Source organism: Thunnus thynnus, chromosome 10, assembly GCF_963924715.1.
Source record: "Thunnus thynnus chromosome 10, fThuThy2.1, whole genome shotgun sequence".
NCBI lineage: Eukaryota > Metazoa > Chordata > Actinopteri > Scombriformes > Scombridae > Thunnus > Thunnus thynnus.
Genome location: NC_089526.1, coordinates 25,008,435 through 25,035,921, shown reverse-complemented (window position 1 = coordinate 25,035,921; position 27,487 = coordinate 25,008,435). Strand labels below are relative to the sequence as shown.

Genomic DNA, 27,487 nt, shown 5'->3' with positions numbered 1-27,487 from the left:
AGAAATACTGCTACATTTATTTTAGTCCTGCACACATACAAAACATCTGTGGATTAAATTGTCATAATTTATTGGTGATCATATTTACCCTCACTTTTTATTACTTTGGAAAATGTGTTGTTTGTATTCACTGCATATGACAGGATTCTCTGTTCACAGTTCTGATTAATTTGCTTACTATTTTGACCAAATTTTATAGTCACAAATCCAAATTCTTAAGAAAAAAGCCAAAAAAACTTTTCAGACTGTCCATATCAAACAATACATTTTTTCAGTATCTGAATGTACAAACAAAAACGCTGTCTAAACCTATAACCACTTTAATCCTTACAAGGTATTTACCATTTTATTTTATTTTTTTATTACAACTACAATTAATCCCCCTTACAATATTGCGATTGTAGACTCAAGTTGTGTACAGAAAGTGCTATAAATTTGTTTCAATAAAGCGGTCTAAAAAAAATAGACCCGTTGGCTAAATTATAAATGTAGCATAATCATATTAGTACTATTTTCATAGTTGCAGAGATGCACCAGATGTGGATGGTCAGTGCTGTTGTGATTATTTGCTGTCTTAGTACTTTTTTATTATTCATAACATGGGCGTAGGGATACATGTAAAATTCGGAAAGGTGTCCCGGTTGATGTACACAGACCATGACGTAGCCCCTGACAGCATGTTGACATATTACATGTTTTAACGGTACAATGGCTTTAAATTTAAGACTCACACACACAACATGAACTCACTGTCTTTTATTTGAATAACTGACAGATACCAGAAGAGAAAATACAAACTCTAGAATTGTTTCTAGCCTGAAAAAAAAAGTACATTTTGTAAAACTGCTGTACAGGCAACCAGATTCCTTAAGTAAAATCTCAAGCTTTCTACTGGATCCTCCCTTCTTGCTGCTTTTGTTTATCCCCCTTTCTAGTGTGTTTGAAGAGTGCTGATGAAGTGCAGTCAGGAGCTTTGAGGGGAAACAAGTTCAGGATGAACAAATCACCCACATAAGGATCTGTCTGGCCTGACTAGTTATTTCAATTTTTTGGCCCTTTGTCACACTCAGCAATGGTTACAAGTGATCAGATTTTAATAAATGCATAAAGCAGTGCTTGATTTGTAGAAAAATTTCATTGCTGCTGGAACATTAATGAGAAATAAGAAAATTGAAGGATTCAGTGGAAGACTTGAGATTTCACTCATCAGAGCCCACATTCCTTCTCATACGCACAGTAGCCAACTGCCACATTTCACAATACGGATACACGTTTTTGACAAAGCCAATTCGTTATGTGACAACTTATCACTGATGGGAGTCAAGTGAATGCATTTGTGAGTGGCAGCCAAGTTAGTTGCACACACACAAAGGCTGTCACCTTCAGTAAATATGCACCAGTCTGTCTAATCCTGCTAGCTCACATTAATAATCCTGGTTATAGTGAAGTTATGCGCATACTCCATGTTCTCAGGGCAGAAACTTTGCAGACATAACACAATAATGTCAAACTCTTTATGAATGATTCTGTGGTGTATTAAAAAGATGTGTCATGCAACTGTTGGCTACTGCGCTGTCATGTCTCCGTCTTGAAATGTGGCCAGAGAGACCCGTCACCAGGCAGGGGGTGTTCACGCAATCGCTGCCAGGTAGTCTTTCACCTCGGCTGGGGTGAGTCTTTTGAAGCCGGCTTCGTTGCAGATCCCCACCTCAATGTTCTCCTCTGTCATCTGACCCTCGAAACTCTCCTGAAACACAAAGATCGGGGAGTGTCAATGACTGATAAAAGGAGAGACGTTGCTACACTGAAGAAAGACTTTAATGCCTCAGGTATTGTTATAACAAACAATATACCTTGAGAGTCAAGATGGCTGTGTGGATGGCATCTTCCAATTCCAGATCGTTGTTATACCTGGAGAATGAAAATAAAGTGGTCATCTACCAATTTTAAAAAGTTTCACCGTACTCTTCAGGTTTATTTGTAGAACAAACTGGGGCTTCAGTTGTATCTGCGCTGACATCATACCGGTTATAGTTTTCTTTTGTTGTTTTGCAGTTTATCAGTAACACAAACAATTTCTATTCCTTCAGATTTTGCTCAAAAAGGCATGACAATGCTAAAAAATGCCTCAAACTGAACCACAAGTTTAAGTTGATTATATCTCTAAATTGTACCACAATAAACTGTCTTTTTACACCTGTATTTATCAACTTTGATCATTGAGAGTCATAGTAAACACACAGAGAGAGATGAATATAACTGAACTGTAATATATATACACAATGTACAGCAAATACTGAGCTCAGCCCATCAAAATTCACATATATACACACATTTACTGCACACATCATTTTATTCTATTCATTACAAAGAAAATGCCTTTTACTGTAAACATGTACCTTTTTTCAAGGAATGTTTTTCCATTTACGTAGTTCTTTCCCATGGCTGTGGCTTTCCATGCAAAATAAGCACCCTGCCAGTCAGAAACAGAAGACAAAAAGTCAGGAACAAGTTATGCTTCAGGCATATACAGTATTATCAAGAGTATAGTCTTTACATTGAATTACCGCAAACTGAGAATATGACTGGAATATGTGTCAGATTCAGATATGACAAATATGAAAATGAACAACAGAACATACAGAGGGGTCTGACTGGAACAAGTAGGGGTGGTCTTCATCCCATCCAGCTATCAGCAATGACACCCCGAATGGACGCACTCCACTGGAGGAGAAAACAACACAGCTTAAATCAATAAACTGCTAGCCGAATACATCTGGTGATATGTCTATAAGCAGTGTGCATTTAATTGTCTTTTTTTATATACCCACCCAGACTGTGTGTACTCCTGCATTACAGAGGCCACTCTCTGGACAAGCTGGCCTGTGGGGATTGGCTCCTGGTAAACCAGGAAGTACTGCTGTGCCAACTTCCGAGCTCGTCGGACCAAAACCCTGCAAGGACAGACCTTGTTAATTTTTCTGTGTATGTGAGGATCAGTGGTCATACAAAACACATTAATACTGTGTGTGCACATTGAGACGGCCAAAGCTTAGCTGCAACACTGAAAGAAAAAGTACCACCCGAGGGAAAACACTTTACACCAAAGTATGTGTTTTCCCATATTAATGTTTTTTTTCAGCAGGTGACTGAAGCCATTGACTATCTGGAAGGCAGGTAATCAATCTAAAAACTTTATAGAACGCTTTGGGAAATGGTTGATAGTAATGTAGAATACATGACATTTCTTGAGGGTTTAAAACCTTCCAGTATAGCCATGCAAACAGGCTGGTGAGGATTAGAATATTGTTGCATCAAGTGGCCGCAGAACAAAACACTGACACTCTGATTCTTTCAAACCACAAAGAATCCCCACCTGTAGTCTGGCCCCATGCCGCTGTACACCATGCCTATGTGTTTAGTGATGGGCTCCACTTTATGAACGCTCTGCTCATCATACAGAATGGACTTCTGTTTCTTCTCTGTCGCCAGGACCACTCCATTAGAAGCTGAAAAAACAAAGAGAGCATCACAATTAGTGTCTTTACAGATCCTAACTAATGATCATTTTCTCAAACCAGCTTCACCTATGCTTTGTCAACCATAACAATTAGTGCTGCACCAGCATCTATTAGCTCAACCCAATGATTTGACTTTTCTGCAGTTGGAAAGATAGAACTTATATTACTTTTATGCACTTTATTAAATTTACCAAACCAATTTTAGTTCTATTTTTGTAAAGGTTAAACTCTCCAAACTGTAATCTCAAACCAGCTTCATCTAGGCTTTGTCGACCATGGCATTTACAGATGCTGGTGAGTACTTAAGTTACTGCACCAAGGTCTATTAGCTCAACCCACTGATTTTACTTTTATGCAGTCAGAAAAGCAAAACTTGTATTACTTTTATATACTTTATCAATACAATTTTTAGCTCTCTTTTTGTTAAGGTTAGACTCTCCAAACTGTGCACCCCTGCCACATTTAACCTACAGTCAAATATCTTCTGCATTTGACATTTTGCACATTCACGTCAAAAAAAATTACTCTGAAGGGAGCAATAATATACCAGTAACAGCTCTACATCCAATTTGAGTCTGTTTAAACACACCCAATAATAATAACGACTGTTACTTTGTATTACACATCTTGTAGCATCTTTTGATAACAACCAGACTTCAAATTCCTGTAGTTTAGTGTCCCACTTAGTTGAAGCTTTTCTTGACGATGGTGCAATAACCCTCAAAGAAAGGCTCATGGCCCACTTTTGGTCCAAACATTTCGGTGACTCCATACCTTTGATGCCGACTGAAGGTGCTCCAGCTGCTACCGCTGCCAGGGCATATTCAATCTGGACCAGTTTACCTGAAGGGCTGCAGATACAAAAACAAGATGCTGCATTATTATTATGCTGCGAGGCGGAGGAGAAATACACGAACACAAAAAGCTGATATAACAACTACTGCAGTTGCAAAGCCAGGCTGATAGTGTAACAACAATTGACGACGAAACTGAAAGCAAAAGCTAAAACAACTGACTCATCTGAGCTAGCTAACTTTCGCTCGTCTCCAGAGATTTTGCAAGTAAAGCTGACCTGTTTCGGTCTGTTCAACGACTGGCTCACAAATACAATCATTAATCACGTTTTCTTTATCATGGATAACAGCAACAAATGGTTACTTGACTTTTTCATTTGAAAACATGTTAGCCAGCGTGCTAACAGTTCACGTTAACGTTAGCCGATTCATTACCCGGCAATGACAGTGCATCGACTACAACGGCTCCAAAAACCTTATTTTCTCACTAAAATAGAAAACCGTGCGTTCATTTTATCAAGCCGTTGTCAAACAACAACCACTATAGCCAGCAAACGTGGATGCCTTTTTCAATTTTATGGCTTTTTTGACAAAGTTTACCTAAATGTGGTGAGGGAGAAACTGTAGCCTCGTTCCGCCATCTTCTTCTTCTTCTTCTTCTGCTCTGTGTTGATTAGCGGCTCGCGAATCGATTTCAAACTGAACACCGCCGCCTATAAACCTGCGTGTGAACTGCATCCTGGTGTCACCAGGCTACGTTATAAACCCGATAATATGATTTCAATTTAATTCATATTAATATATATATTAATTCATTAATTCATTAATTCATTCATAGATAGATAGATAGATAGATAGATAGATAGATAGATAGATAGATAGATAGATAGATAGATAGGTGACCTGTCAATTCAAAACACTAATCAACTAGTCAACTGCTTTTAATGTGTGATTTATGTTGTGTTAAGTGCTACCCTACGGTCAGAGACTGAAATAAACCGATAAAAGGTTAAACCATTCCGTCTGATTTATCATTTCTGTGTCTTAAAATAAAATGACACATATTCAAGGTAATTTTGCTAATAAATAATTATAATCTGGATTAAGGAAAGACTCTGTTAATGATTATTATTCAGCATAATCAATACACCAGTATGTTAGACAATGACAGTAATGCTGTGGTACAATGAAAGAGATAAAAGAGATATTATAAATTGTTGCGCTCTTTTTATGTGTCTACTATCAATTTTGAAATGAAAAAATAGAACAAGTTTTTTTTCTAAACGTTCACATTTGTTCTTTGTCTACTAACACATATCTTAAAAACTATATTAACATCCTACACACAATTTAAAATAGAAATTAATATATTCCAGTTGAATTTCACAGCACAATTAAGCAAGATCTTAAAAACATATGGTGATAATATAGTACCAGTAAGAGATGATAAATGGAGGCAAAGGTTATATTTTCGATAGTTATAGTTTATGTAGTTATAGATAGTTGTACATTCATAAATAGTTCTATAGTTATTGATAGATATAAAGTCATAGATAATTTTTATAGTTATAGATAGTTGTATGGCTATAGACAGTTTCTATAGAACTATAGAAACTGTCTATAACTTTATAGGTAGTTTCTATAGTTCAGAGCAAGCCTATCTATAGTTTGTTTTGGAGAATTGACTTGAGACGTGTGAGAGTATGAAGGCACTAAAGTGCAGTTGGAGATATTGACCACTAGATGGAAATAAAATGCTCAAATCCGTCTTGTCCTGCAACAATTAAACAGACGAAGAAGTGCAGTTTCTTGTCGGTGTTTAATGACGTATTGTATCCCGATGACCGTGAGCTGTTTGACATGTTAGAAGGAACGAAAACGTGCTGACAACAAAAATGATGAATTTATCGGCATTAGTGCACAGCCTCAGATGCTCTTTGCTCCACATTGAAAGCAGACTGCTGCAGGCGGCGGGACTAACATTAGACAGACAGCTGGGTGAGTAGACTGTCTGGAGCTTAGGGTTAGTTAGCTACTGCTAACCATGCTATCAGGACACACACACATATCTACGTTTACTTTCACCAAAGTTTTAACTCTCAGTACCTGTTATCAGCAGCTTTATCTTCTCTTAGTCGTTTTTCTATATTTGCCTCCTATGTTCCGGTCACGCTGGACTTGGTGAGTTGTTTTTCACCGGAGTGGTGATAAAAGATAACAGTGTTTCTCTGCTGTGTGCAGCTCCAGCGCTGGCAGTGAACGGCCCCAGTCTGCTGCCTCAGCTTCAGCCTGAGGTCGAGGAGGAGCTGGAGGAGCAGCAGAGTCTGGAGCAGCCTCCTGGCATCCTGGACGGCATCCTGTGGATGGCAGTACCTAAGAAGAGACGCACCATAGAGGTTAACCGAACCAGGAGGAGAGCTGACGCTAAACTCCTAAAAGTCAAGGTACACTGAATAGAAACACACCTGGATCCTCTTAAATGGATCACATCAAAACACAGCTATAAGAATGTTTGTCTTACTTAGACTTCCTCTCTATCTGTGGTGATAGGTTGGAAGTGATTTGCAAATATTTGGAGAGGTCAGCTGTATGTCAGCTCACTTCACAGACCTTATTTTATTTCATGTTTATATGCGAGGGGACCAGTATATAGCATGAATTAAAGCCACATACCACAGCATTTATAGCCCAAGCTAGTTTGCAATGCCCGTCCCTAGATGGGGACGTGACAGTAAAATACATATGAAACTGCACAAGACTCAACAATACAGATAATAACAGAGTACACACAAAGCAGCACAAAACACAAAGATACCATAAAAGTTTCATAAAACAGCAAGCACCAGATCACTTGTGAGTACATGACTGATCCCTCCCATGCTGTGTATATTGTCTGTATATCTCAGCGCACAAGGAAAGAATTGCTAAGAACAAACCTCCGAGAATTGCCAATGAGATTGCGCATGCAATTTAATATAGTCAATGATATTTTTTTAGTGTGGAACCCCTCAATAAGACATCATTTTACAGCATTATCTCACCATGTTAAGTTTTAATACGACCTTCTGTACTAAACCAGTCACTATGTGCTAATATAACACTTGCTGACTCGTGTAGAGACGTGTGTTTATCATGAGGTGCAAAATGTGTAAATGTTAACATCTCTAGCAGAGGTTGTCTGATATTAGCTCGTCACATATATGTCAGTATTTGTGCATATATTGGCCAAAGATATGTTTTAGGTAATACAGCAACAGTGTCTCCGTGACATTATTTGACCCACAGTCTGCATCCTCTGTCTCTTCTCTCTCAGAATAACATTGAGCCGTGTCCAGAGTGTGGCCATCTGAAGCAGAAACACATCCTGTGTGGCTTCTGTTACGCTAAGGTGTGCAGGGAGACTTCTCTGATTCGCCAGCAGATTAAAGCAATGGAAGGCGGTCCACTGAGGGCGCCGGCTACAGAGACTGTCGTCCTGTATGAAGGCGAGACACCAAGCCAGCAGGACAAAGACAAGAGGATAGTGGAGAGATCCAGGAAGCGGCCTGCCTGGTTCAGCCAGTGATGCTGAGTTATTACAGCTGTACGTAGATGCGTACCTTCAGTTTGATGCAGGTCTGGTCAGATACACACAGATTCTCTATGTGATATACTCAGCAGCATATTCTGCCTGATCTGTTGTTCAGTAAATATGAGATGTTGATCCATCAGTTGTTTTTTCTACAAACAAAATCCATAAAGTGATCTGTTTTTTCATGTTAGATCAGCACTGATACCGGGAGCCTTGATAAATGAATATCAGACATAAACACAGTTATGGAAGGAAACACTGCTGCAGGTCAGGACAGCTTGACTTATCTCTGAGTATCCTGAACTATATCATTAATGTGCGGGTAAAAAAATCCTCAAAAAACAACATATTAGTTTTTTTTTTTTTGGTCATTGTTTCCACTGATTCTTACTGAATGTAAAGAATGTCAGATTTTCAACAGAAAGAAATGTACTGTATCTTATTTTATGTTTCACAATAAATCTATCATTTGAAAATGAAAAATCATATTTATCGACTTAGTTCATCTTTTTTTAAAGGGACCTTCCTGTTACACTTGTTAAATAATTCATTTTTTTATACACATTTCTTTAACTTCTGAGGCAGACTACTGCTTATAATTTATGACACAGTTAAAAAAAAAAAGCTTTTCCATCACAGGAACTTAACAACCTGGAGCTCAGCACTCTAAACATATTGGAACTTCAAGGGCTAGTACAGGTGGCTGGATCTGCGTTGCTTTTCCCTTGTATTTTACAAACCAGGAAGGATCGGATGTCTAAGTTAGACACTGCAAATTGAAATTTCAATCAAGAGACATATAGGACGATGATAATGAGAAAAACACAGTCAGTAAAATAAAACAATAAAATAAAGTAAAAGAAGATTAAGTTCTAAATGTGTTCAAAAATGTCATTATAATGGTTGCGCATATGCTGTTTTGAGGAAATTTTAGAGAGTCATAAAATCATAAAGGAAAACCGAGAAAAAAGGTCATCTTTTCAACATCTGTGAATAAAAACTGTTCCCATTATAACCATTACAATAACATCAGTTTTGGGGTCTTTGCATTTAAAATATGTTATAACATTTTAAATATGAAGTTGAAATGTGTGTAATTTGGCTTTAATATTACAGTTGAGTTGAAGTTTTTCATGAGTGATTAATTTTCTTCACTACAAAAAGTGGAGTTAATATCAATATCAGCAAAACATGAAACAACAACGTTTGTGAGGCCTAATAAAAGCAAATGTAATGTTTTTATGACGTGCCTGCAGTCTTCATGGCATCTCAAGCATCCATTTAATACTTTTATTGACCGTCCAGTCCAATGATCTAAAAGGGTCTTATTTTACGTGGCTGAAGGACATTTGCTATTAAAAATCATGGCCTACAGGAGGATTAAGAGTTTTTTAGAATATTCAAAATCACAAATGTATTTGTGTAAACACTAATATGAATATTAGTATCAATAAAACTGGAATGGAATAGCCGCTTCATTAAACATGATTGGATGCTTGTTGTGAGAGTACGATCATGGTGCCACGACAATATTTATTCGGCAGGATTCAGAGCCAAGTTGAAGTCATGTAATATTGGCTCTTGTATTGCTGGAACAGGCTGCTTTTGCTGGGGTGAATCCAACATACCTTCCACTGCCTCAGTCACACCATCGTACACCCTCTGATTCAGTTTCACCCTCACAGTTCGATGAAACCGGATGTTGCCAACATGCCTGTGACACGTCAGAGTTATCGGGGTGTCAAGTGATACTAATCTTTTTCTTTTTATTCTTATAATCTAATCTTTCTTCAACTGTCGTATATATTCTCAGTGTAAATCCAGCAAAGTTTGTGACTTGCCTCCCAAACTTCCTTCACATGTATCCATCATAGCCGAAATTGAAACATAATGGAAATACATGTCTAGAACTGAAGACTTTGATTGTGAGCTCTGACTGTCCATCCCTTTGTTCCTCCACATCAGCACAGAGGTGCACTAAAACTACATGCTATACAGTTGTAAGCAGTGGTGAAGGTGGCAGAGGACTTCTCTTAATATCCATTTATAATCCAATGCGTGAACCCTGGCTCCAAGCATTCCACATTGTCACCAAGAAATCTGATTTGTTGAGCTTGAAAGGGGCCAGTTTTAAAGTGAAATATAGTCACAAACACTACTGTTGCAGTCTAAAACATGGTTTTGCCCAAGGAGCTGATGTGGCTTTAGATTAATGAGTTGTATCATTGCTGTCAGTCAGTGATCTAATTGCCTTCAGCTGTTTCCTTCCTGTGATATGTGCTCAATGTGAGAGACATCTGAGGAGTGTAAGGATAATTTCTCTGACCTGATGGGATGAGCCTCTCATTAAACAGATTAGTCATTTCATATTTCCGTCAACACATACATGCTTTTATAGTCTGAATGTAAACACACAAGTGCACTATAATAAAAGGACTCTGGGGTGGTTACAATTGTAATAATGCCCTTCCCTTTAATCTCCAAGCTCACCTCACAACACAAAGGGGTTCAACAGATAAAATTGACGAGGGTTCAGATTCATCTTCATGTGGTGGGCTCGTTTCATGGAAAGAACTCAAGCCTGCGATGTTTTTCAAATGAAAACCAAACCTCCAGGATGCCTGATGTGGAGACATTCAGTGCATTCACCACGATGTGATGCAGAAGAGTAAAAATAGAAACAAGGCCGGATATTTAAGAAGCTTCCCAACACACGCAAATCTCAGGCTACTTGGTACACACATTCAAAGACAGTAAGACAATATTTTCGTATAGCTTGTTGTTTTCAGTATCTTTCCCTTGAGTTTGATGCATTACTCGAGCATGTAGGTCACAGGTGAGAGAAGTTTGTCTTAGCATCCGAACACACGCCTAACGTAACCTTTCTACACACACATACACACTCACACACAAAGACACAACATGCACTGTGTGAGCAGAGGGGGTTGCTACCTTGTGAACTCCTACTGTGATCTTCAGGAGGAAAACGAGTGGAAGAAAGAGAGCTACCAAGCATGTTGGCTGAGCCTGGTGCTTGAAACAAGACCACAATACAGGTATGTTGTTCTCATTTGAAATCTATTGTATTTTCTACTGTAAATACATGGCATCAATATATTATATTTTGACTTAGGGTTGAAACTTTCAGACCTGATTCTAATAATAATAAGCTATTTGAAAGATTTTATGAGATATATGAAGATCACAACACCACTCTAAATTTAGTGTAAAAGAGACTGTATCAAAAATCGTTTATCTGCTGTATGTTCTGTGTTCCAGGCTGACACTATCAGAGACAGACAACCTTCGCAAAGAGAGTTACAAACAGGAACAGGTGGTCCACTTCATGGTTGAGAGGAGTCCCAGCCAGATACTGAGGCTGGGCAGCAACATCAGAGCCACAACAGAGTACCAACTACCCAAAACCAGTTTTGAGAGCTTGCGACAACAAGGAAAGGGCCCCGTTATACTCGGGAAGAGGAATGACAGAGTGCATGTGGATAAAGTGAGAGTGACTGGCGTAACTCAGAACCTCACCAAGCCAGTCAGAATGAACTTCAGACCTTCGAGTCTGATGTCATCGCCAAGGGAAACCTCTCATCGGGTGCAGAGGAGAGAGTGAGGCAAGGAACTGGAAGTGTTTTAAAACTGCAGTTTGAAAAATGTAACGACACAACATTTGGTCTTGTGATTTACATATTAGAAAATTACAATGTCCTTATTAAGTCACTTACCTTTTACACAAAAATCCTAAGAATCTTCTAGATATCTTACCTGTTAAATAACTTGGTATTTTTAGACTGAAGAGACTGAAAAAAAATAGTGTTGACAAATGTTAGGAGAGCTTCACTGGAAATTCTTTAACATTAAACTACCAAGTTATTACATTACAAAATTGTTGAATATTATTGAAAAGACTTAAAAACACTATAATATGTCTAAAGTGTATTGCATTGTAGATATGAACACATTCTGGCACTGACACTTTAAGATTGTTGTAAACTATGTTCCAGGAGGAAATGATTTTGTCATTGTCAATCATTTCCACACCTCACAAAGCTTCAAGAAACAATGTCTCAACTTAATTTTTTCTAGTTTTACATGGCGGTTTAGCTAAATAGTAAAATTGTCTGACTTGACTTGATGCACATGTGCTGTGTTACAGTTGAGACTAAAGATGAGTGTAATGTTATCCTGTTGCATACTGTTTTTTTACATGTATGCATTATGAGATTCCACATAGCTGTTTTCAGTAGAGATATCCAGTGGCAGCAACCTCATGTGGTAAGACAACAACATTGTAAAGGGATCATCAGTGAGCATATACACTAATATTAAATAAAAAATATAAATATCACATGTAGCAGTACTTTCGAGACTCTGGAGGAGAAAACACCAACAGCCCAGAAATTAAGTTCTTGAACCAGAATTTATTAGGAGGATTGAGTGGATTAGAGTGGTTAGTGTGAGTTTATGGCATTATATCCAGCACGTATTCACCAAGATATAGTCACAACAAAAACATTAACAGTGCAGAGAGGCTTGATAACCTTGTAAAATGCATCAGGCTCGAAGGTCTTGTTGCAAGCTCTCCTTTCATTAACAGTGTGAACTGTGCTGTTTGACTATTTTTGTTGCAGTAATGTGATAAGATGTTGCAGCAGTGAGCACAACTTTGTGCTCTTTTCCCTTATTCAGATTCACATGCAGCAGATTCCAGTTTCCCTGATAGTTACACATACTAGAAATGTAAAACCAGTGATGAGAGACAGACACATATTTCATTTTTGGTTACACATTAGACTGTAAAGAGAGACGTCACAGATGCAGGAAACACTAAGTTATGGACAGAGGTGTAGATAGGTTCCACTGTTATTATCATAAATATCCCCAGCAATAATTCATAAACATATTCATGCCAACTACATTCCACAGAAATCAAAGACATAAATGACTTTTCCATCAAAACAGAGTGAAAAATATTCCTGATAATGTTTTCAATTAATGGTTGTTTTTCTTTAACGCTGTATTTTTCATTTGAGTATTGTAAATTATAGAATTGTGGTTATTCTAAACGCAGCAAGAGATGTGTATGAACACATCACAGTGGGGACATTTATTGGGAGCCTTCAATTCATATCTGAGATAAAGAAACTAAAATTAGCACAGGTCCAGACACACAGTCATCTAACACTAATTCATGGCACTCAGAATGTGAGTTAAATTGACACAAATGTTCCAACAAAAAAATTCAAGGGTTTAAATGGATTTTTTTTTTTTTATTAAACATCAATTGTGTATCCAATATGGATATCACCTGAGTGATGCCAGTGCATTTTTTTTTTTTTATCACATATTCATTTAAAGCTAATGAGTCTTAATTGGGTCTAAACCTGAAAAAATCTCCCCTCTTTGCAAAACTTTGAGATCAGGGATGGAACTTTTAGCCTTTGAACATTATGTTGTTCAGATTATCTCTTGTGTGTTTACATAACATACCTATATAACATACCCATATAAAGATAATGCACAGACTGAAAAAGAAACATGCATTTTCCATTCCTGATCCACACAGTTTCAACATTCTTCAAAGTCAAATGAAAAAACACCTCTCTTCGTCTTTTGTCATTCTCTGGGAGACTGGGTTATCCCTCCTAGAACGGCTTCCTCAGCTCTCTTGTGTTTCTGCACGGTGACCTGCAGCTGCCAGTACTTGAGGTACACCCACATGAGACTTCCATTCTTCCTCTTGTCCATGTTTAGCAGGTCCGCACAATGCCTATCTCTCTTAAAAATGTCCTTTAGATCTGACTCTAGATCTAGTTCTGCCCCGATTGGTTCTTTGACGACCTTAAGCAGTATGTTCTTCTCCATCTCCAGCCGCTGATCTCGAGGTTGGATGAGGGAGCAGAAGGCATTCTGACGCTCCACAAGCTGATCTTCTAGCTCCCTCAGAGTGGCGGTGGCTCGCCGGTACCAGTTGTTCTCTCGTTCCAGGGCGTGATGCAGCACAGCCCCCGCAGCTCCGGACTTCACCAGCCTTTGCTTCTCTTGCTCCAAAGTCTCACGCTCCTTGTAAGAGAGAAGACAGAGTTTAGGTTTATGGAGGAGAGGCTACAGACTAGAAGGGGAACCTGCACAGTAGCACAAATGGAGGGCCAATCAAAGTGGGAGCAAGACAAAACTTTACCTGTTGTAACTGTTTCCGTTCTTCCATCAGCTGCTGGCTCTGTGAGATCAGGGCCTGCTTGTAGCCTTTTACCCTCTGTCTCTCTTTCTCCAGCTCCAGCTCCAGTTTAGCAGCTGCCCTGTGTCTCTCTGTCAGAGTCTCCCGGTACCGTGCCTCCATCTCACTTTTTATTGTGGTCACATCTTTGTCGTACTGGGCTTTGACCCTCTGGATCTCCCTCTGAGACTCCCTGGTCCAGATCCAACCTGAAGGGGCAATGAATGATAAGACAGGAGAGGGGAGATATTTAAAGCTGGAGAGCAGGACTTTTGTCGCCCCCTTCTGGCAGTGAGAGTAAGGGGGGGGGGGGGGGGGGGGGGCACTCAGCTGTGATTGCCTGACAAAGGCATGCAGCACGCTCTCATGCATACCCTGAATAACAGGCACACAGAGAGGGCACGTGAAAACAGATATGTTTTGACAGTCCACTGGGATTTGTCCCAAAGCAGTATGCCGGATAGCCAGTACACCACTGACCGTAACCTACTGTTGTTTACATGACAATGGCAGCACCTAAAAACAAAAAGAGAGGCAGAAGTCTCAAATCTTGTGTGTTTACTCTGGTCTCAATCAGTGGATGAGATGGTAAACTTTTCGTGATGTTACATTTTCCCCTTGGTTTGGTTTCTTTTCAAAATTCAAGCGAACCAAAATGCATCAATAAAAGCCACGTGAGAATGTTCACTTCACTCATTGGTTAGATGTGTTTGGGGCGGAAGTGAGGTAAGATAAGATCTGTTTTTTAAAGGATTATTTATCAGATATTTTTTGCCTTTATTTGATAGTTCAGAAATGTAGAGACGCTAAACTTGGTGCATTTGTACTCACTCAGTTAAAACTACTTTTTAGTCTGCAATTAATTAAGTTCTGACTGACAAATCATCCAATTAAGCTAAGTGAGAGCATAGTTAAATTGACAGATATTTTAAAAAAAACCTTTAAAAATGTTGAAATATTTATTATTGTTAGCCATATTGCACTACAGGTGTTATTTAATCCTTGTTCATCAGGAATGTGTTATTTCAGATGTTGGAACATTTCTACCCATCTCATTTGGCATTTGGCATGAACAGAGACAGACAGTGAAGAAGTACATTGTATGGATATACAAGACTGCTGATTCCCCAGCGAGAAAGATACCAGTATTACAAATTAAAATAAAAACACCATCACAGAGGTAAAGTGTGAAATTGAATCTCACACAAACTCAGTCTGCTTTGCACATAATAACTACTCATTAACTGTACATTTAATAACCAAACGTTGAAACTGTTATTCCCCTCTGTCTGTTACCTCATCCTCAAACACATTTCCAGACACACCTCCTTGTGTAACTTACGAAATGCAGCCAATCCCAGCATAGGGACCAGCAGGGCATAGTTCCATTGGTTCCCATCGCCAGCCCCCGCGCCCCTTCCTCTGGGGTCTGGTTGAATGTTCCACCTGGGGGGGTCATTCAAGTTGTTCATGGGGGCTGCTGTCTCACACATACAGACACACACAGACACACACATGGGAGAGCAAAAACCTTAATGACAACTGACTCCCTTAAATGCACATTTTGGTAATTGAAGTTGCAGTGTCTTTTCATTCATTCTCACACTGCTGCTGTAGTTACCACCAGGGGTTTATTAGCAGAAGTTACTGTGTGTGGCTTCGTTATAAACACAACCACGTGATTATGAACTTAATGGCGAAGTCTCTTGTTTTCAATACACAAAGAAAGCGCAGGTATCCATTTCAAAGTCACTAACAAGCTATTTAAAAAGAAAAACATTCAAGTGTCTGGGCAGTATGTGTGGGATTTAGACAAAGTGTTGCGAATAAATAGTACACGTGCAAGCTATTTAACAATTAATCTTATTTGCGTTTATCAAATCACTGACGTGACTTGAAGGTTTGACAGCCCAGCTAACCACAGAGCTACCTATGAGCTAACATGCTAGCTGACGTTTGAGCTTGCTGGCTAGTGCTCGCTAGAGTATTTCATATAAACATAACACGGGGTATAACAGCTTCTTGAGTCCGACTACAAGTCATGTGTATGTGTGTCTATAAGAAATATGGTGCTGTATCTCACCTTGAATGAAAAGTCTAGGTCACTTATACATTTGTTCCTGCTTACCCCAAGATTATACAATTTTACGTGTTGGTAGTCCATCTTGCCCGAGCGAGGGTGTTTAATGGGAATTCACTTATACATTAGACTCATTTGTTGTTAAATTTAGCATCTGTGCGTGTATGCTTGATTTTAAGGTGAATAAATAAGTAGACTATTCTGTTGAAAACACGTTAATAAATGTTTTCAAAGCTTTGCCATTACATGTAACATATATGACACCCCCGTTTTCGGAAGGTGGTTCAGTCCAGTGCAACAGAATATCTGACCCTCCGCCGTGTCTCAGAAACGGTCCTTCAACTGACAACATGGCGAGTGTTCAGGTTGCCTCCCGACTCCTCTCTAAGAGGATATTTTCCAGGACGAAAGCAGTGAGTACGAACAATTGAATCGGAGATCTATTGTATGTGTGTATATGCTCGATTCATGCGTGCTTATTGTCTGTTTTAACACAGAAAAGACACATCATTACTGCACTCTCCCTAGCTTTCGTAACCGTCAGATTCTGACTTGCGTAACGATAACCTATGTTATGTAGCTTCAATGTGACACTGTGAGAAAACGGTACTTTTTGAATAGAATAAAACGTCATATGTAGCTATACCATTTCTATTTGTCTCACATTATACACAGATACTAATGTTTTCAGTAAACTGTCGTTGTAAGTGAGATATTTCAGCGTGTGCACACAAGTTACTTCAGTTGTCCTTGTGGGAAACAGTCTTATTGTTAGCTGCTGAGTGTTAGCAGTAAGTTATGTTAGAGGATGCAATACGAATGTATTTAAAGTCAACTATAGGCTAAAGTACTTTCATTATGATGCCACAGATGATTAAAAACGGTTAAATAATGCTATTAAAATATTTTTTTGGTTATGAACGCTTTATTATGGAGTGTTATGGAAATGCATTTAGGCATATAAATTAAAACTGCCTTCAATATGTGAATAAATATAGCAGTATTTAATGCTTATATAGTATGTTTTCTGTAAGCAGGAATCAATATATTTTATATGATTCTGATTATTATAATATTATAATTATATATTTATATATGCTACTAAGTGTATTGCTGCAAAACCAAGTTTCGTTGTGTTAACATACATGACAATGACGTATCTATCTATCTATCTATCTTTACATTTTGTCAGCAACTTGAGTAATGGTGAAGCTTTTGTTTGATTTCCCTTCTGATTTAAAATAAAAAAAATGTTTTCTTTTTTGCCAGGTCTCTGCTGTTGCAGTTCAAGGTTCGAGGAACTTCCACTTCTCCATCTATGGCAAGAAGAAAAGTGCCAAAATATCAGATGATGTGAGTTAGATTTGCAGTTTCACTTAGATAAGTGTTGAATAGGGTGATTATTATGTACATAGGTAGTAATGTGAGTCTGTATGCACTGGTTTTGCTCACTGAAGCATCTGGTGTCAATATCATAGTTACTGACTTTAATAATAGACAATTATGATCAGGAACGATGCATACTCAGAGTGCTCGTAATCAGAAGTTTTACAGTAGCTTGTTTTCCTCGTTCTCTTCAGATCTCTACTCAGTACCCAGTTGTTGATCATGAGTTCGATGCTGTGGTGGTCGGAGCTGGAGGAGCGGGACTCAGGGCTGCTTTTGGCCTGTCGGAGGCTGGCTTCAACACTGCCTGTGTCACCAAGCTCTTCCCCACCAGGTCTCACACTGTCGCTGCACAGGTATGACAACACATTCTAGATGTTTCTTGATGTTTTTTCTGCAGATTTACATCAATCTCAAATCCAGCATTCAAAAGCCTGGGATTTTACAAACTCTCAATACAGATTTGTTATGCAAGTCAAAGCTCTCAAGTAAACATAAATTGCAGTAATGCTCTTCAGTTTTATTGAATTGATGAATATTAATGTGGTTCACAGGGTGGGATCAATGCAGCCCTGGGGAACATGGAGGAGGACGACTGGAGGTGGCATTTCTATGACACAGTGAAGGGATCTGATTGGCTGGGAGACCAGGATGCTATCCACTACATGACAGAACAGGCTCCCGCAGCTGTAGTGGAGGTAAGATCTTATGCACATACACATCCTGTGGTGTGTAGATGGCGATTCCTAGCTTTTTGTCACTAAAAATAATCCAGAGAACATAAGACACAGCTAAAAAACATACAAATAACAAAAACTGTAAAGACTATAATCTCTATCGGCATAAATCAACACTGTTTTTAACTAGTCAGCAAATTGCAATAACATGCAAACTAGTGTGTATTCATGAAGTTTTACCTACACTCAAATTTATAAACTAATGGAAAATCTGATATTAAGATGCATTGGTGACTGAAAATTTTAATACATTTGAAAAACATGGTTAAAAGGGGATGCTGTATAATAATAAACAAGGTAAAATGTTAAAATAAAGTATCAATATAAACATAAGTTTCCCAAAGGCCAACAATGGACTTCCATGCTCCTTCAGTCTGTGTGTTAGAGAGGATTGGCAGGTGGTTAGGTTAGGTTTTTGTTTTTTTTTTTAGTTGATTTTCTCAAAAATATTCTTTTAAGCGAATAAAGTTTTCTTTTTGAGACACACCATTGAAAAGGCCCATCCTATATAATATTACAAGACACAAAAAACAACAGTTCACAAACTCCTGTTTCTGTTTCTCTTTGCCAGCTGGAGAACTTCGGCATGCCGTTCAGCCGCACTGAGGATGGGAAGATCTACCAGAGAGCCTTTGGAGGTCAGAGTCTTAAGTATGGAAAAGGAGGCCAGGCTCACCGTTGCTGCTGTGTAGCAGACAGAACTGGACACTCACTACTGCATACACTTTATGGACGGGTAAGTTCACAAACTTTTCCCCCTCCCGTCTGCATTAAGAATGTAATCTGTCTGTGGGGTACAGTTTAACCGCGTGGCGCCATAAACCTACACTGTGTGTTACATGTACCGGTCTGCCCTTCTGTTTTCTGTTCAGTCGCTGCGATATGACACTAGTTACTTTGTGGAGTACTTTGCCCTGGATCTCCTGATGGAAGATGGCGAGTGTAAAGGAGTGATTGCTCTCTGCATGGAGGACGGATCTATTCACCGCTTCAGAGCCCAGAACACTGTCATTGCTACTGGGTAGGCAACACTCACTGTTTGCAAAAACAGAAAACATAAATACTCAGTCTTAATTTAAAGTTCTACCTAGTTAACTACCATAGCTTGACTGTTCATATGAGGCACAAACTATCTTCAGCTGTGCATTTGTAACCAAAAATGTCTTTGTTTCCAGGGGTTACGGACGAGCCTATTTCAGCTGCACCTCTGCTCACACTAGTACTGGAGATGGAAATGCAATGGTGACCAGAGCCGGCCTGCCCTGCCAGGATTTGGAGTTTGTACAGTTCCATCCCACTGGTGAGGAAGAGACACATATTAACTTATTAAACCATAGTCATAAACTAGTTCTACTACTAAAGTGTTAAAGCAGAAGAGAGTCACTTGAAAGCTCAACAGCAGCTACGTATATGCTTGAAAGACATGTCTATTGTAGTCTGTTAATTTATTACTCAGCCATAATTGGTGTGATAAGACACTCATAAATTGTGCAATCTCTCCTTCATTCTCAGTCTATTTGTTCTTATGTCTAATGTTCACTGGAATTCCCCTTTGTATTTTAAATTTATCACAAAAAATTAAGAGTTAAGATATTGAGAGATGTAAGTACTAATTATCTGTAATGTAAAACTTAGACAACTTGCTGCTTAAGTGTCTAACCTTTTTAGGTTTGTGCTGCTCATTGAGGGAGAGATAATGAAAAAAGATTATTTAAGAACATTTAATTAATTTCCTTTTGTCCCATTTACTATAGGGGGCAGTAATGCATCTGGTTTATTTACACTCAAAAGACTTAAAAGTTAGCACACGTGTTTTGTCAAACACATATTTCAGCTCCCTATTTCTGTAACACTGTTTACCCAATCGATCAAATTCATACATTTGTAGTTCCAGATCTTTAAAGGTTAGCAGGTTTGTGAGTCTTCAGGGTGTTTACATTGAGCTCCGGTAACAGACCTCACTTACATAAAGACAAGTGGTCATCTTTATTTTTGTTCCTGCTGGATATTTGACACCAGACTCTTTAGTTGGGTAAGTAGCAGCCCAGTGATGTGAACCTATGGGAGTTCACTAAAGACTGAGGTCAATGAGTTGGAGTACAGATTTTCCTCTCCCTTTTTTACATGATGCATCAACTTTGCAATTTAAGTGTCTGCTTGCATAAATGCAGAACATCTTAATATAAACTATTGAACTATTTCAGCGACCCATAAAAGCCTTTGAGCGTGTCAGAGTAATTATAGACTTTCTCATTGACCAGCTGAGAAGACGGACTGCTTTGTGTCAGCTCACAACACGGAAAATAACATCTGGCCAATGAGAGCAGTAAACCGTATAAAATAATCTTTTTAAGTGTTGAACATAATAGAACAATATAAAACAAAAGCTTACAAAGGCTGATGGCTGTGTGTAACACATTATTCTGGTACTAGAGAGGAGGAGTTTTTGGAGTAAAATTACAGTGTAATTAGACTTATTGCTGCTCAGTTAATAAAGCACCATATCATTTTTTAATTGATACAGTATTGTGTCAGAACACCAAAGCTCTGAGGATTTCATGTTCACAACGTTAACTGTATGCTTCATTTATGGGAATGTTAACATCTACTACATTAATCATTCTTGGACATCATAGGAATCCTATAAAGTACTGTCATTGCAGCAACTGCTATTTGATAGTTTACTACTAGTTGACTTGTACCAGAGCAGTTTAGATGTTTAGTGTAAGTTACCATGGTAACCCAGAGGAAGGATGTACCCCACTTAAAATGTAGTTATTATTGTGAGGATTAAGCTCAAAGTTATCTTACTAAAACACAAGTATTCATATCTATCTGGTGTTACTGTGTGCTGTATTTGCATTCATAAATAATAACTGAACTGCATCTCTTGCATTTAGCAAAATGCGAGTAGGACAAACCTTTTTAACTTGTGAATCCTTACAGGGATCTACGGAGCTGGCTGCCTGATCACAGAGGGTTGCCGTGGTGAGGGAGGGATCCTGATCAACAGTGAGGGAGAGAGATTCATGGAGCGCTATGCACCCAACGCTAAGGACCTGGCCTCCAGAGACGTGGTGTCCCGCTCCATGACCATAGAGATTAGAGAGGGCAGGTACGTACAAAGTGTGTGTGTGTGTGTGTGTGAGGTGTAACTGGGTGCATTCAGATATGTAATCATTCTCACACTTAATTTATCACTCTCTTTTTATGCTTTTGGTCTGGAAAAGACTACAGAGTAAGGTTTTGCTGTTGCTTATCGGTATTCTGTCTTGTCTTTATTCCTTCAGGGGTGTTGGTCCAGAGAAGGACCACGTGTACCTGCAGCTCCACCACCTGCCTCCTCAGCAGCTGGCCACAAGGCTGCCCGGTATCTCAGAGACAGCTATGATCTTTGCTGGAGTCGATGTAACTAAAGAGCCCATCCCTGTCCTGCCCACTGTCCATTATAACATGGGTGGAGTACCCACAAACTTCAAGGGGCAGGTAGGTCATTTGTGCACACATGTTCCCTCCTCACTCACTAGTACTTAATTGTGAACATTCCCCTAGCAAAATGTCATGTGTTTAATCAACACACTTTTTCATTATTCCCATCAGGTGATCACTCACACCAACGGACAGGACAAGGTGGTTCCTGGACTGTACGCCTGCGGTGAGGCAGCCTGTGCCAGCGTTCACGGTGCTAACCGGCTTGGCGCCAACTCCCTGCTGGACCTGGTAGTCTTTGGCAGAGCTTGCGCCCTCACCATTGCCGAGGAGCACAAACCTGGTGAGGACCTCTGTGCATGAGTTGTTTAAGAATGCAGATGTTCTGTGTAGTAAGTATGAAGGCTTGATGATGGGATGGGCAAACTTCCCAGAAAGCGTCGAGCAAGGCGAAGCAGACTCAGTCTGATCCTCGTATTGCCAGAGTGACAGCTAGATGAGCCGTTGTAGTAGGTTCAATGAAACAGTTTCTCAGGAGGATGAATCCAATCTCAGACTAGGATTCTTCCAACCCTATCTTTCTACTAGGGGTGGAGCTGAATCTGAATACAGTATTGGGAAAAGCACAAATAGAGGGTATTTACAAATATTTATTTTGTACAAATGTATTAAAAATTATTTGTTTTTGGAAGGAAAAAAACATGTCAAATAACAGTGTGCAGGTCAGGACTTGTAGCGTTGCGAGGTTACCTCACTGTCTCAGTCTCTCTCCTCTGCTCCACTCTGTCTGTCTCTGTGTCATGGATGTATAAATAGCTGCAGGTCTGTGTGGCAGAGCTGAGCTTTGGCTGAGTGCTCAGCGCAGTCGCCCGTGGTCTGGGAGATTGGGGTTCGAGACCTAGTGTGGGAACACTACTTTACAGAATAGTTTATTGGAGAACACTTATTTTAACACTTCAATATGCTAAAATTAGAAGTGTAATAAAAACAAAAACAGGATTGTTACGTCTGTTTCCACTTCTGTTTGAATACAAATAATTTTGCTGCTTCAACAAATACAAACACTGGGTTCTCTGCTCATCACCACTTTCTACAAAGAGTTTCGCTCTGGTAATGGCCATCAACAATAGCATATTTCATATCATTTCATCATAAATTTTATTTAATTTAGTTTAGACAGAAAGAGGTTAAGAAGCGTGTGCTCAATTATGAAAAATAATTAATATGTGAGGTGAAAGCAGCTTTCTTTCTGTTTTCTGTTTTCCACCATTTAAACTGCTGTCACTGCTCCAAATGAAGAAAATCCATCCAGATGACACCAAGTTCCCCAAATGAGCCAAATACACTCTGACAAACAAACTTCCAAACTAACTGTCAGGAGGGAAACAACAAATACGTAAAATAACATCACTAAATCTCCATCTGGAAGCAGGTACAACAACAGACAGGAGTCCTGGTTTGAACTAATATCACAGAAAGGGGGCAGGAGTCGAGAATACTGTAGTTCCCCCCCTGCCCCAGCATGCACTGCGCAGGTTGACCTGCAGTGATGACACGTTATATTTTTTTCATATCTGTGACATATTCTATAGATACAGATATTGAATATACACGCTTTCAAACTGGATATTCACTCGTTCTGTCATCAATGTAACATCCTGAAAGCCATGGGGAAACACTTTGAAATTTCAATACTGATGAACCAAATAAACAGAATGAAATCAAAACCTTCTTTTCTCATCTGTAGTTAAGACTATGTGACAGTGGAACACATCTAAAGTCTACATAATATCCTGGCACTCAAACCATAGCTACAAACTTAGGTGGCCGACCAATTTTGAAACTTCATCACTCGCTCACTCACAGATAACTGCGGTTATAGGGCTGGTCCATGGCCGGTCCAACCAAAAGGAGAGGAGGCGAGGGAGTGACTCACAGGAATGTGGCTTCTCCTAATATTTATGACTTAAGAGATAATGAGCCAGCAGAAGAAGGGAGGATTGTTCATTAACGTTGGTGCAGTCTGTATCTGAAAAGAAAAACAGTCATTAATTCTAACTGTCCATTTCCGCCGGTGGCTGGTGGAGGAAGGCGCAGGCTGGGTTTTTTTTTCTGTTCCAGGTCTCCCCTGGTGTCTATATGCCTTGAGGTCAGAGGTCATAGTTTGTGTGTGTGTGTGTGTGTGTGTGTGTGTGTGATCCTGTATCCACACAGACAGACTGTTAGGCCAAGAGAGATCATAATGTTTCTGAAAGAACTCAACTTTTCCTGTTCCTGTTTCCTGTTCCTGAGTTCATTCTCCTACATCTGTTTACTTTGCATTTGACAGAAATGTCTGCATTAAGTTATGTAGATGTAGGGGAAAAAAACACTCTTCTGTTTTTAATATCAAATAAGACGACTACTCTGTCAAAATCTTAATACTCTTAAGGTTTCCTTCTTCTGTGACATCAGTGCTCCAGTATACATTGTCTGATTGGCCTAATGTGACATTGTTGTTGTGACTTCTCTTCAGGAGAGAAACTGTCCCCTCTGAAGTCCAGTGCAGGAGAGGAGTCTGTGGCCAACCTGGATAAGCTGAGGTTTGCCAACGGAAGCCTGCGAACCTCTGAGATCAGGCTCAACATGCAGAAGGTACACACTCAGATGAGATCTGTTTAAAAACAAACAAACAAAAAAAGCCCCTCACATTGTGTGCAGTAAAATGTATTGATTGTAATGGGGTGGTTCCTTCAGCAAGTCCCTCAGAAATGTATGTAAACAAACACACCGTATATCACCCGTCTCTCCATCCAGAACATGCAGTCCCACGCTGCAGTGTTCCGTACCGGCGCAGTTCTGAAGGAGGGATGCGAGAGGATGGACGCCATTTACCAGACCTTGGATGACATCAAGACCTTCGACAGAGGTACTGCACCACTTTGCGAGCCAGTTTCTCTTAGTTTCGACTTCTGCCTCTTGCTGTAGTAGCATTCTGTGACGTGCTGTATGTTAGTAAGCTTTATAGATTAACATGAAGTCTCTCTTTCTCTCTCCTCCTCCTTCAGGCATTGTGTGGAACACAGACCTGGTGGAAACTTTGGAGCTGCAGAATCTGATGCTGAACGCTGTCCAAACCATCCACGCAGCTGAGCAGAGAAAGGAGAGCAGGGGAGCCCATGCCAGAGAGGACTTTAAGGTCTGAGTTACCATACTTTTACATTTCATATGTGTTTGGTACTACACTATTCTTTTTTTCCTGTTTTTTCATCATTCTGTCAATGCCTATGTTTTGTTTTTATGTTCTGTTTTTCTGTACCCGACTTATATCACCCCTCTTTTCATCTTTTCTTTTCTAAACAGACTTTGTATTCCTCTTTTATATCTGTGGACATGTATAACTGCTCACACTTGATTTCGGCCTGTCTCTCCTCTGACGTGATATAATTATATTCCAGGACCGTATCGATGAGTATGACTACTCTAAGCCCATTCAAGGTCAGGAGAAGAAGCCCTACGAACAGCACTGGAGGAAGCACACTTTGTCCTACGTTGACCCCAAGACTGGAAAGGTACACTCTCCTTTCAGTTTGTCACAACGCTTAAAGCGGGATAAGTTGCTCTAGTGAACAGTGTTAACTTTAAATGTCAGTGTTGTCAGTAATGTCTGACGTATCTTTTTGCTTTTGTCCAATCACAGGTGACTTTGGAGTACCGTCCTGTTATTGACAGCTCTCTGGACGAGCAGGACTGTGCCCACGTCCCTCCTGCCATCCGGTCTTACTAAGAGGCTCTCCTCTCCTCTCCTTTCCTCTCCTCTCCTCTCCTCTCTTCTCTTCTCCTCTCCAATTGTATCCATTTAGAATAGTTAAATACAAAACTATCTAGTCTTCAACTTCAAGCCCTTCGTGTCACCTTCCTGCTCCTTTCCTTCATGTGTGTTTTTTGCCTTGATTTAATCTGTTTCGCAGCAGATGGTTCTTGAGCTGGTTTTGTATATATCATAAGGCACTCAAGATGCGTGGGTGACTGAGTAATTTGAAGCATCAAAGTGAAGAAGAGGGGGGAAAAAATGTGTGCACCACCTGAGCTTGGCTTTGTCGTGATGAGACCATAATCTCATTTCCTAGTTTTGCATTGCTTTGAATGTGTCTCCTTTGGCTTTCTGAAGGGAAGAGATAGCGGAAATTATTGTAATTTGAAATGCACACGTTACCATCAAGCCACAGAGGGAAGTTTTAGGACTGTAAATATTGCATAAATGTACAATAAACATGGTGAATTATACTGTATGTACTTGTTAAAGTATGAGGTAGTTTTTTCTCACTCACTATGGCCTTGGATAGTATAAACTTCTTGTGATATGTGTGTGGTCCAAAGCCATTATAAAGACTGAATCAAGCTTAAGCTCTATAGTTCTTCACTCTTTAACTGTTAACAAAATGAAGCAGCTTGAGGTTATTCAGCCATGTGAAGCTGTCTGAGTGGTTGAAACAATGGCTTCTTTATAACGTCTAGGTGTTGCTGTAGCTTTAACGGAACACTTGAGGATGAATTCCAGTGTGGGTCAGCGAAGCACTCAAAGCTATTAGATTTATTGGGGCTTTTTAGGTTGCTGATAAAAGTCTTTCCAGAAATGATGAATTATTCCGAGCACCAACATCAGTGCCGGCTCTAAGTGCTTCAAGAGCAGCTGCGATACGAGTGGTTTCCATTAAAACAAAGCTGTGTGTGATGTGGAATTGATGGGAAATCGCCACAGGCTGGAATTTACCACGTGTTCGGCAACTCCGGAAATGACAAACTATGACTAACAAAAGACTTAGGCCTACTTGGTGTTGTCACTTGAAGTATTTAACATATTCAAATGCCATGCTTCTTGTACTGAATCGCTTAAAGGGTTAATTTATTTTGCCTGAGATCAATTTCTTTTGGTTTTGCCATTTGTACTTATTTTCATATGTTCAATAAAGTGTAGACTATGCATAGAAGCAAAGGCTGTTGTTTTTTCTTTGTTTAACTAACAGGCTGTAGACACAATGAAAACTAAATATTTGAGTGCAGTGAAAGTGCTACAATTATTATTATTTTTTGTTTTTGTTTTAAGGCTGCAATCTAGTAGAATTGCAACTTTCATTGTGTGTAAAACTATTTATTGACCACTAGGTGGCAGCAGAAGTACAGTGATGACCCAGAGGTGCCTCAGCAGTATAATAATTGTGTGGCTGTACAGTATGTACTAAGCCATAACTGTCCTGCTGCTCACTTGTACTAGTTGCTGTTGACCACACAGCAATGTCACAGTTTTACTACTTGTGACAGAGAGCAGTAATGTGGGGGGTGGTGCAGTTCTAGTATGGAGTCACAGCCATGCTCTGAACTGTTTTACTATATTGGAAATTTGGCAGAGGAAGTCAATAATTACTAAACAAACACTGAAGTAACCTGATCCCATTTCATATCCTGAACAGCTGTACAAGCCAAATCCCAGAAAGGTCAGAGCTAGCAGGGATGGTGGCAGTTGGCAGTGGCACCCTCCCTTTTAGCACCAATGAAAACGGTTGTTGGGGGGGGGGGGGGTATAAAGGAAAAAACAATACTCAGCTTACCTTTATGCCACTCCCTGTGTTGAATCTATTATCTACCTGTATCAGATAGTTTCTGTAACATGCTCAACATATTTCTTTTTGTAAACTTCTGATCCTTATGTGGAAACTTTTGCTTGCTTGGCACCTGGTTAGTCCGGTTCGGGCGAGGCTGATAA

At 39.5% G+C, this 27,487-nt stretch overlaps 5 protein-coding genes across 5 annotated transcripts; 3 read left to right on the top strand and 2 right to left on the bottom strand.

Annotated features, from left to right (window-relative positions):
• Positions 1 to 741: 741 nt before the first annotated feature.
• On the bottom strand, positions 742 to 5,029 carry psma2a (proteasome 20S subunit alpha 2a). The gene is made up of 8 exons (XM_067602260.1): positions 4,916 to 5,029; positions 4,296 to 4,372; positions 3,377 to 3,509; positions 2,832 to 2,954; positions 2,643 to 2,724; positions 2,400 to 2,473; positions 1,854 to 1,911; positions 742 to 1,747 (listed from the first exon to the last, which is right to left on the bottom strand). The coding sequence occupies exons 1-8, from the start codon at positions 4,954 to 4,956 to the stop codon at positions 1,631 to 1,633; spliced, it is 705 nt and encodes a 234-aa protein (XP_067458361.1). The 5' UTR covers positions 4,957 to 5,029; the 3' UTR covers positions 742 to 1,630.
• A 1,084-nt stretch (positions 5,030 to 6,113) lies between these two features.
• Positions 6,114 to 8,372, top strand: mrpl32 (mitochondrial ribosomal protein L32). The gene is made up of 3 exons (XM_067602253.1): positions 6,114 to 6,313; positions 6,557 to 6,759; positions 7,629 to 8,372. Exons 1-3 carry the CDS (start codon positions 6,211 to 6,213, stop codon positions 7,878 to 7,880), a joined length of 558 nt encoding a protein of 185 aa, XP_067458354.1. The 5' UTR covers positions 6,114 to 6,210; the 3' UTR covers positions 7,881 to 8,372.
• Positions 8,373 to 10,598: 2,226 nt separating this feature from the next.
• Positions 10,599 to 12,016, top strand: zmp:0000000930 (uncharacterized). The gene is made up of 2 exons (XM_067602252.1): positions 10,599 to 10,942; positions 11,166 to 12,016. The coding sequence occupies exons 1-2, from the start codon at positions 10,809 to 10,811 to the stop codon at positions 11,506 to 11,508; spliced, it is 477 nt and encodes a 158-aa protein (XP_067458353.1). The 5' UTR covers positions 10,599 to 10,808; the 3' UTR covers positions 11,509 to 12,016.
• A 280-nt stretch (positions 12,017 to 12,296) lies between these two features.
• On the bottom strand, positions 12,297 to 16,361 carry LOC137191826 (coiled-coil domain-containing protein 127-like). Its single transcript, XM_067602251.1, has 4 exons — positions 16,196 to 16,361; positions 15,455 to 15,592; positions 14,077 to 14,321; positions 12,297 to 13,958 (listed from the first exon to the last, which is right to left on the bottom strand). The coding sequence occupies exons 2-4, from the start codon at positions 15,582 to 15,584 to the stop codon at positions 13,512 to 13,514; spliced, it is 822 nt and encodes a 273-aa protein (XP_067458352.1). The 5' UTR covers positions 15,585 to 15,592; positions 16,196 to 16,361; the 3' UTR covers positions 12,297 to 13,511.
• A 110-nt stretch (positions 16,362 to 16,471) lies between these two features.
• On the top strand, positions 16,472 to 26,015 carry sdha (succinate dehydrogenase complex, subunit A, flavoprotein (Fp)). Its single transcript, XM_067602250.1, has 15 exons — positions 16,472 to 16,605; positions 17,462 to 17,545; positions 17,773 to 17,934; positions 18,133 to 18,276; positions 18,887 to 19,051; positions 19,188 to 19,336; positions 19,491 to 19,615; positions 21,262 to 21,430; positions 21,606 to 21,801; positions 21,916 to 22,087; positions 24,260 to 24,378; positions 24,541 to 24,652; positions 24,792 to 24,922; positions 25,182 to 25,295; positions 25,424 to 26,015. The coding sequence occupies exons 1-15, from the start codon at positions 16,543 to 16,545 to the stop codon at positions 25,508 to 25,510; spliced, it is 1,992 nt and encodes a 663-aa protein (XP_067458351.1). The 5' UTR covers positions 16,472 to 16,542; the 3' UTR covers positions 25,511 to 26,015.
• Positions 26,016 to 27,487: the final 1,472 nt, after the last annotated feature.

What these genes read in the sequence shown, in the direction of transcription:
- mrpl32 (XM_067602253.1), top strand. Translation starts at nt 6,211, where the DNA reads ATGATGAATTTATCGGCATTAGTGCACAGCCTCAGATGCTCTTTGCTC. An exon ending in AACATTAGACAGACAGCTGG is followed by an intron (nt 6,314 to 6,556) that starts GTGAGTAGACTG and finishes TGCTGTGTGCAG; the next exon opens with CTCCAGCGCTGGCAGTGAAC. An exon ending in CTAAACTCCTAAAAGTCAAG is followed by an intron (nt 6,760 to 7,628) that starts GTACACTGAATA and finishes CTTCTCTCTCAG; the next exon opens with AATAACATTGAGCCGTGTCC.
- LOC137191826 (XM_067602251.1), bottom strand. Translation starts at nt 15,584, where the DNA reads ATGAACAACTTGAATGACCCCCCCAGGTGGAACATTCAACCAGACCCC. An exon ending in GCTGGGATTGGCTGCATTTC is followed by an intron (nt 14,322 to 15,454) that starts GTAAGTTACACA and finishes TTGCCCCTTCAG; the next exon opens with GTTGGATCTGGACCAGGGAG. An exon ending in AACGGAAACAGTTACAACAG is followed by an intron (nt 13,959 to 14,076) that starts GTAAAGTTTTGT and finishes CTCTCTTACAAG; the next exon opens with GAGCGTGAGACTTTGGAGCA.
- psma2a (XM_067602260.1), bottom strand. Translation starts at nt 4,956, where the DNA reads ATGGCGGAACGAGGCTACAGTTTCTCCCTCACCACATTTAG. An exon ending in TTCTCCCTCACCACATTTAG is followed by an intron (nt 4,373 to 4,915) that starts GTAAACTTTGTC and finishes TTGTATCTGCAG; the next exon opens with CCCTTCAGGTAAACTGGTCC. An exon ending in CAGGAGTACACACAGTCTGG is followed by an intron (nt 2,725 to 2,831) that starts GTGGGTATATAA and finishes TTTCTCCTCCAG; the next exon opens with TGGAGTGCGTCCATTCGGGG.
- sdha (XM_067602250.1), top strand. Translation starts at nt 16,543, where the DNA reads ATGGCGAGTGTTCAGGTTGCCTCCCGACTCCTCTCTAAGAGGATATTT. An exon ending in TGCATACACTTTATGGACGG is followed by an intron (nt 19,052 to 19,187) that starts GTAAGTTCACAA and finishes TTTTCTGTTCAG; the next exon opens with TCGCTGCGATATGACACTAG. An exon ending in TTGACCCCAAGACTGGAAAG is followed by an intron (nt 25,296 to 25,423) that starts GTACACTCTCCT and finishes GTCCAATCACAG; the next exon opens with GTGACTTTGGAGTACCGTCC.
- zmp:0000000930 (XM_067602252.1), top strand. Translation starts at nt 10,809, where the DNA reads ATGCACTGTGTGAGCAGAGGGGGTTGCTACCTTGTGAACTCCTACTGT. An exon ending in GAAACAAGACCACAATACAG is followed by an intron (nt 10,943 to 11,165) that starts GTATGTTGTTCT and finishes TCTGTGTTCCAG; the next exon opens with GCTGACACTATCAGAGACAG.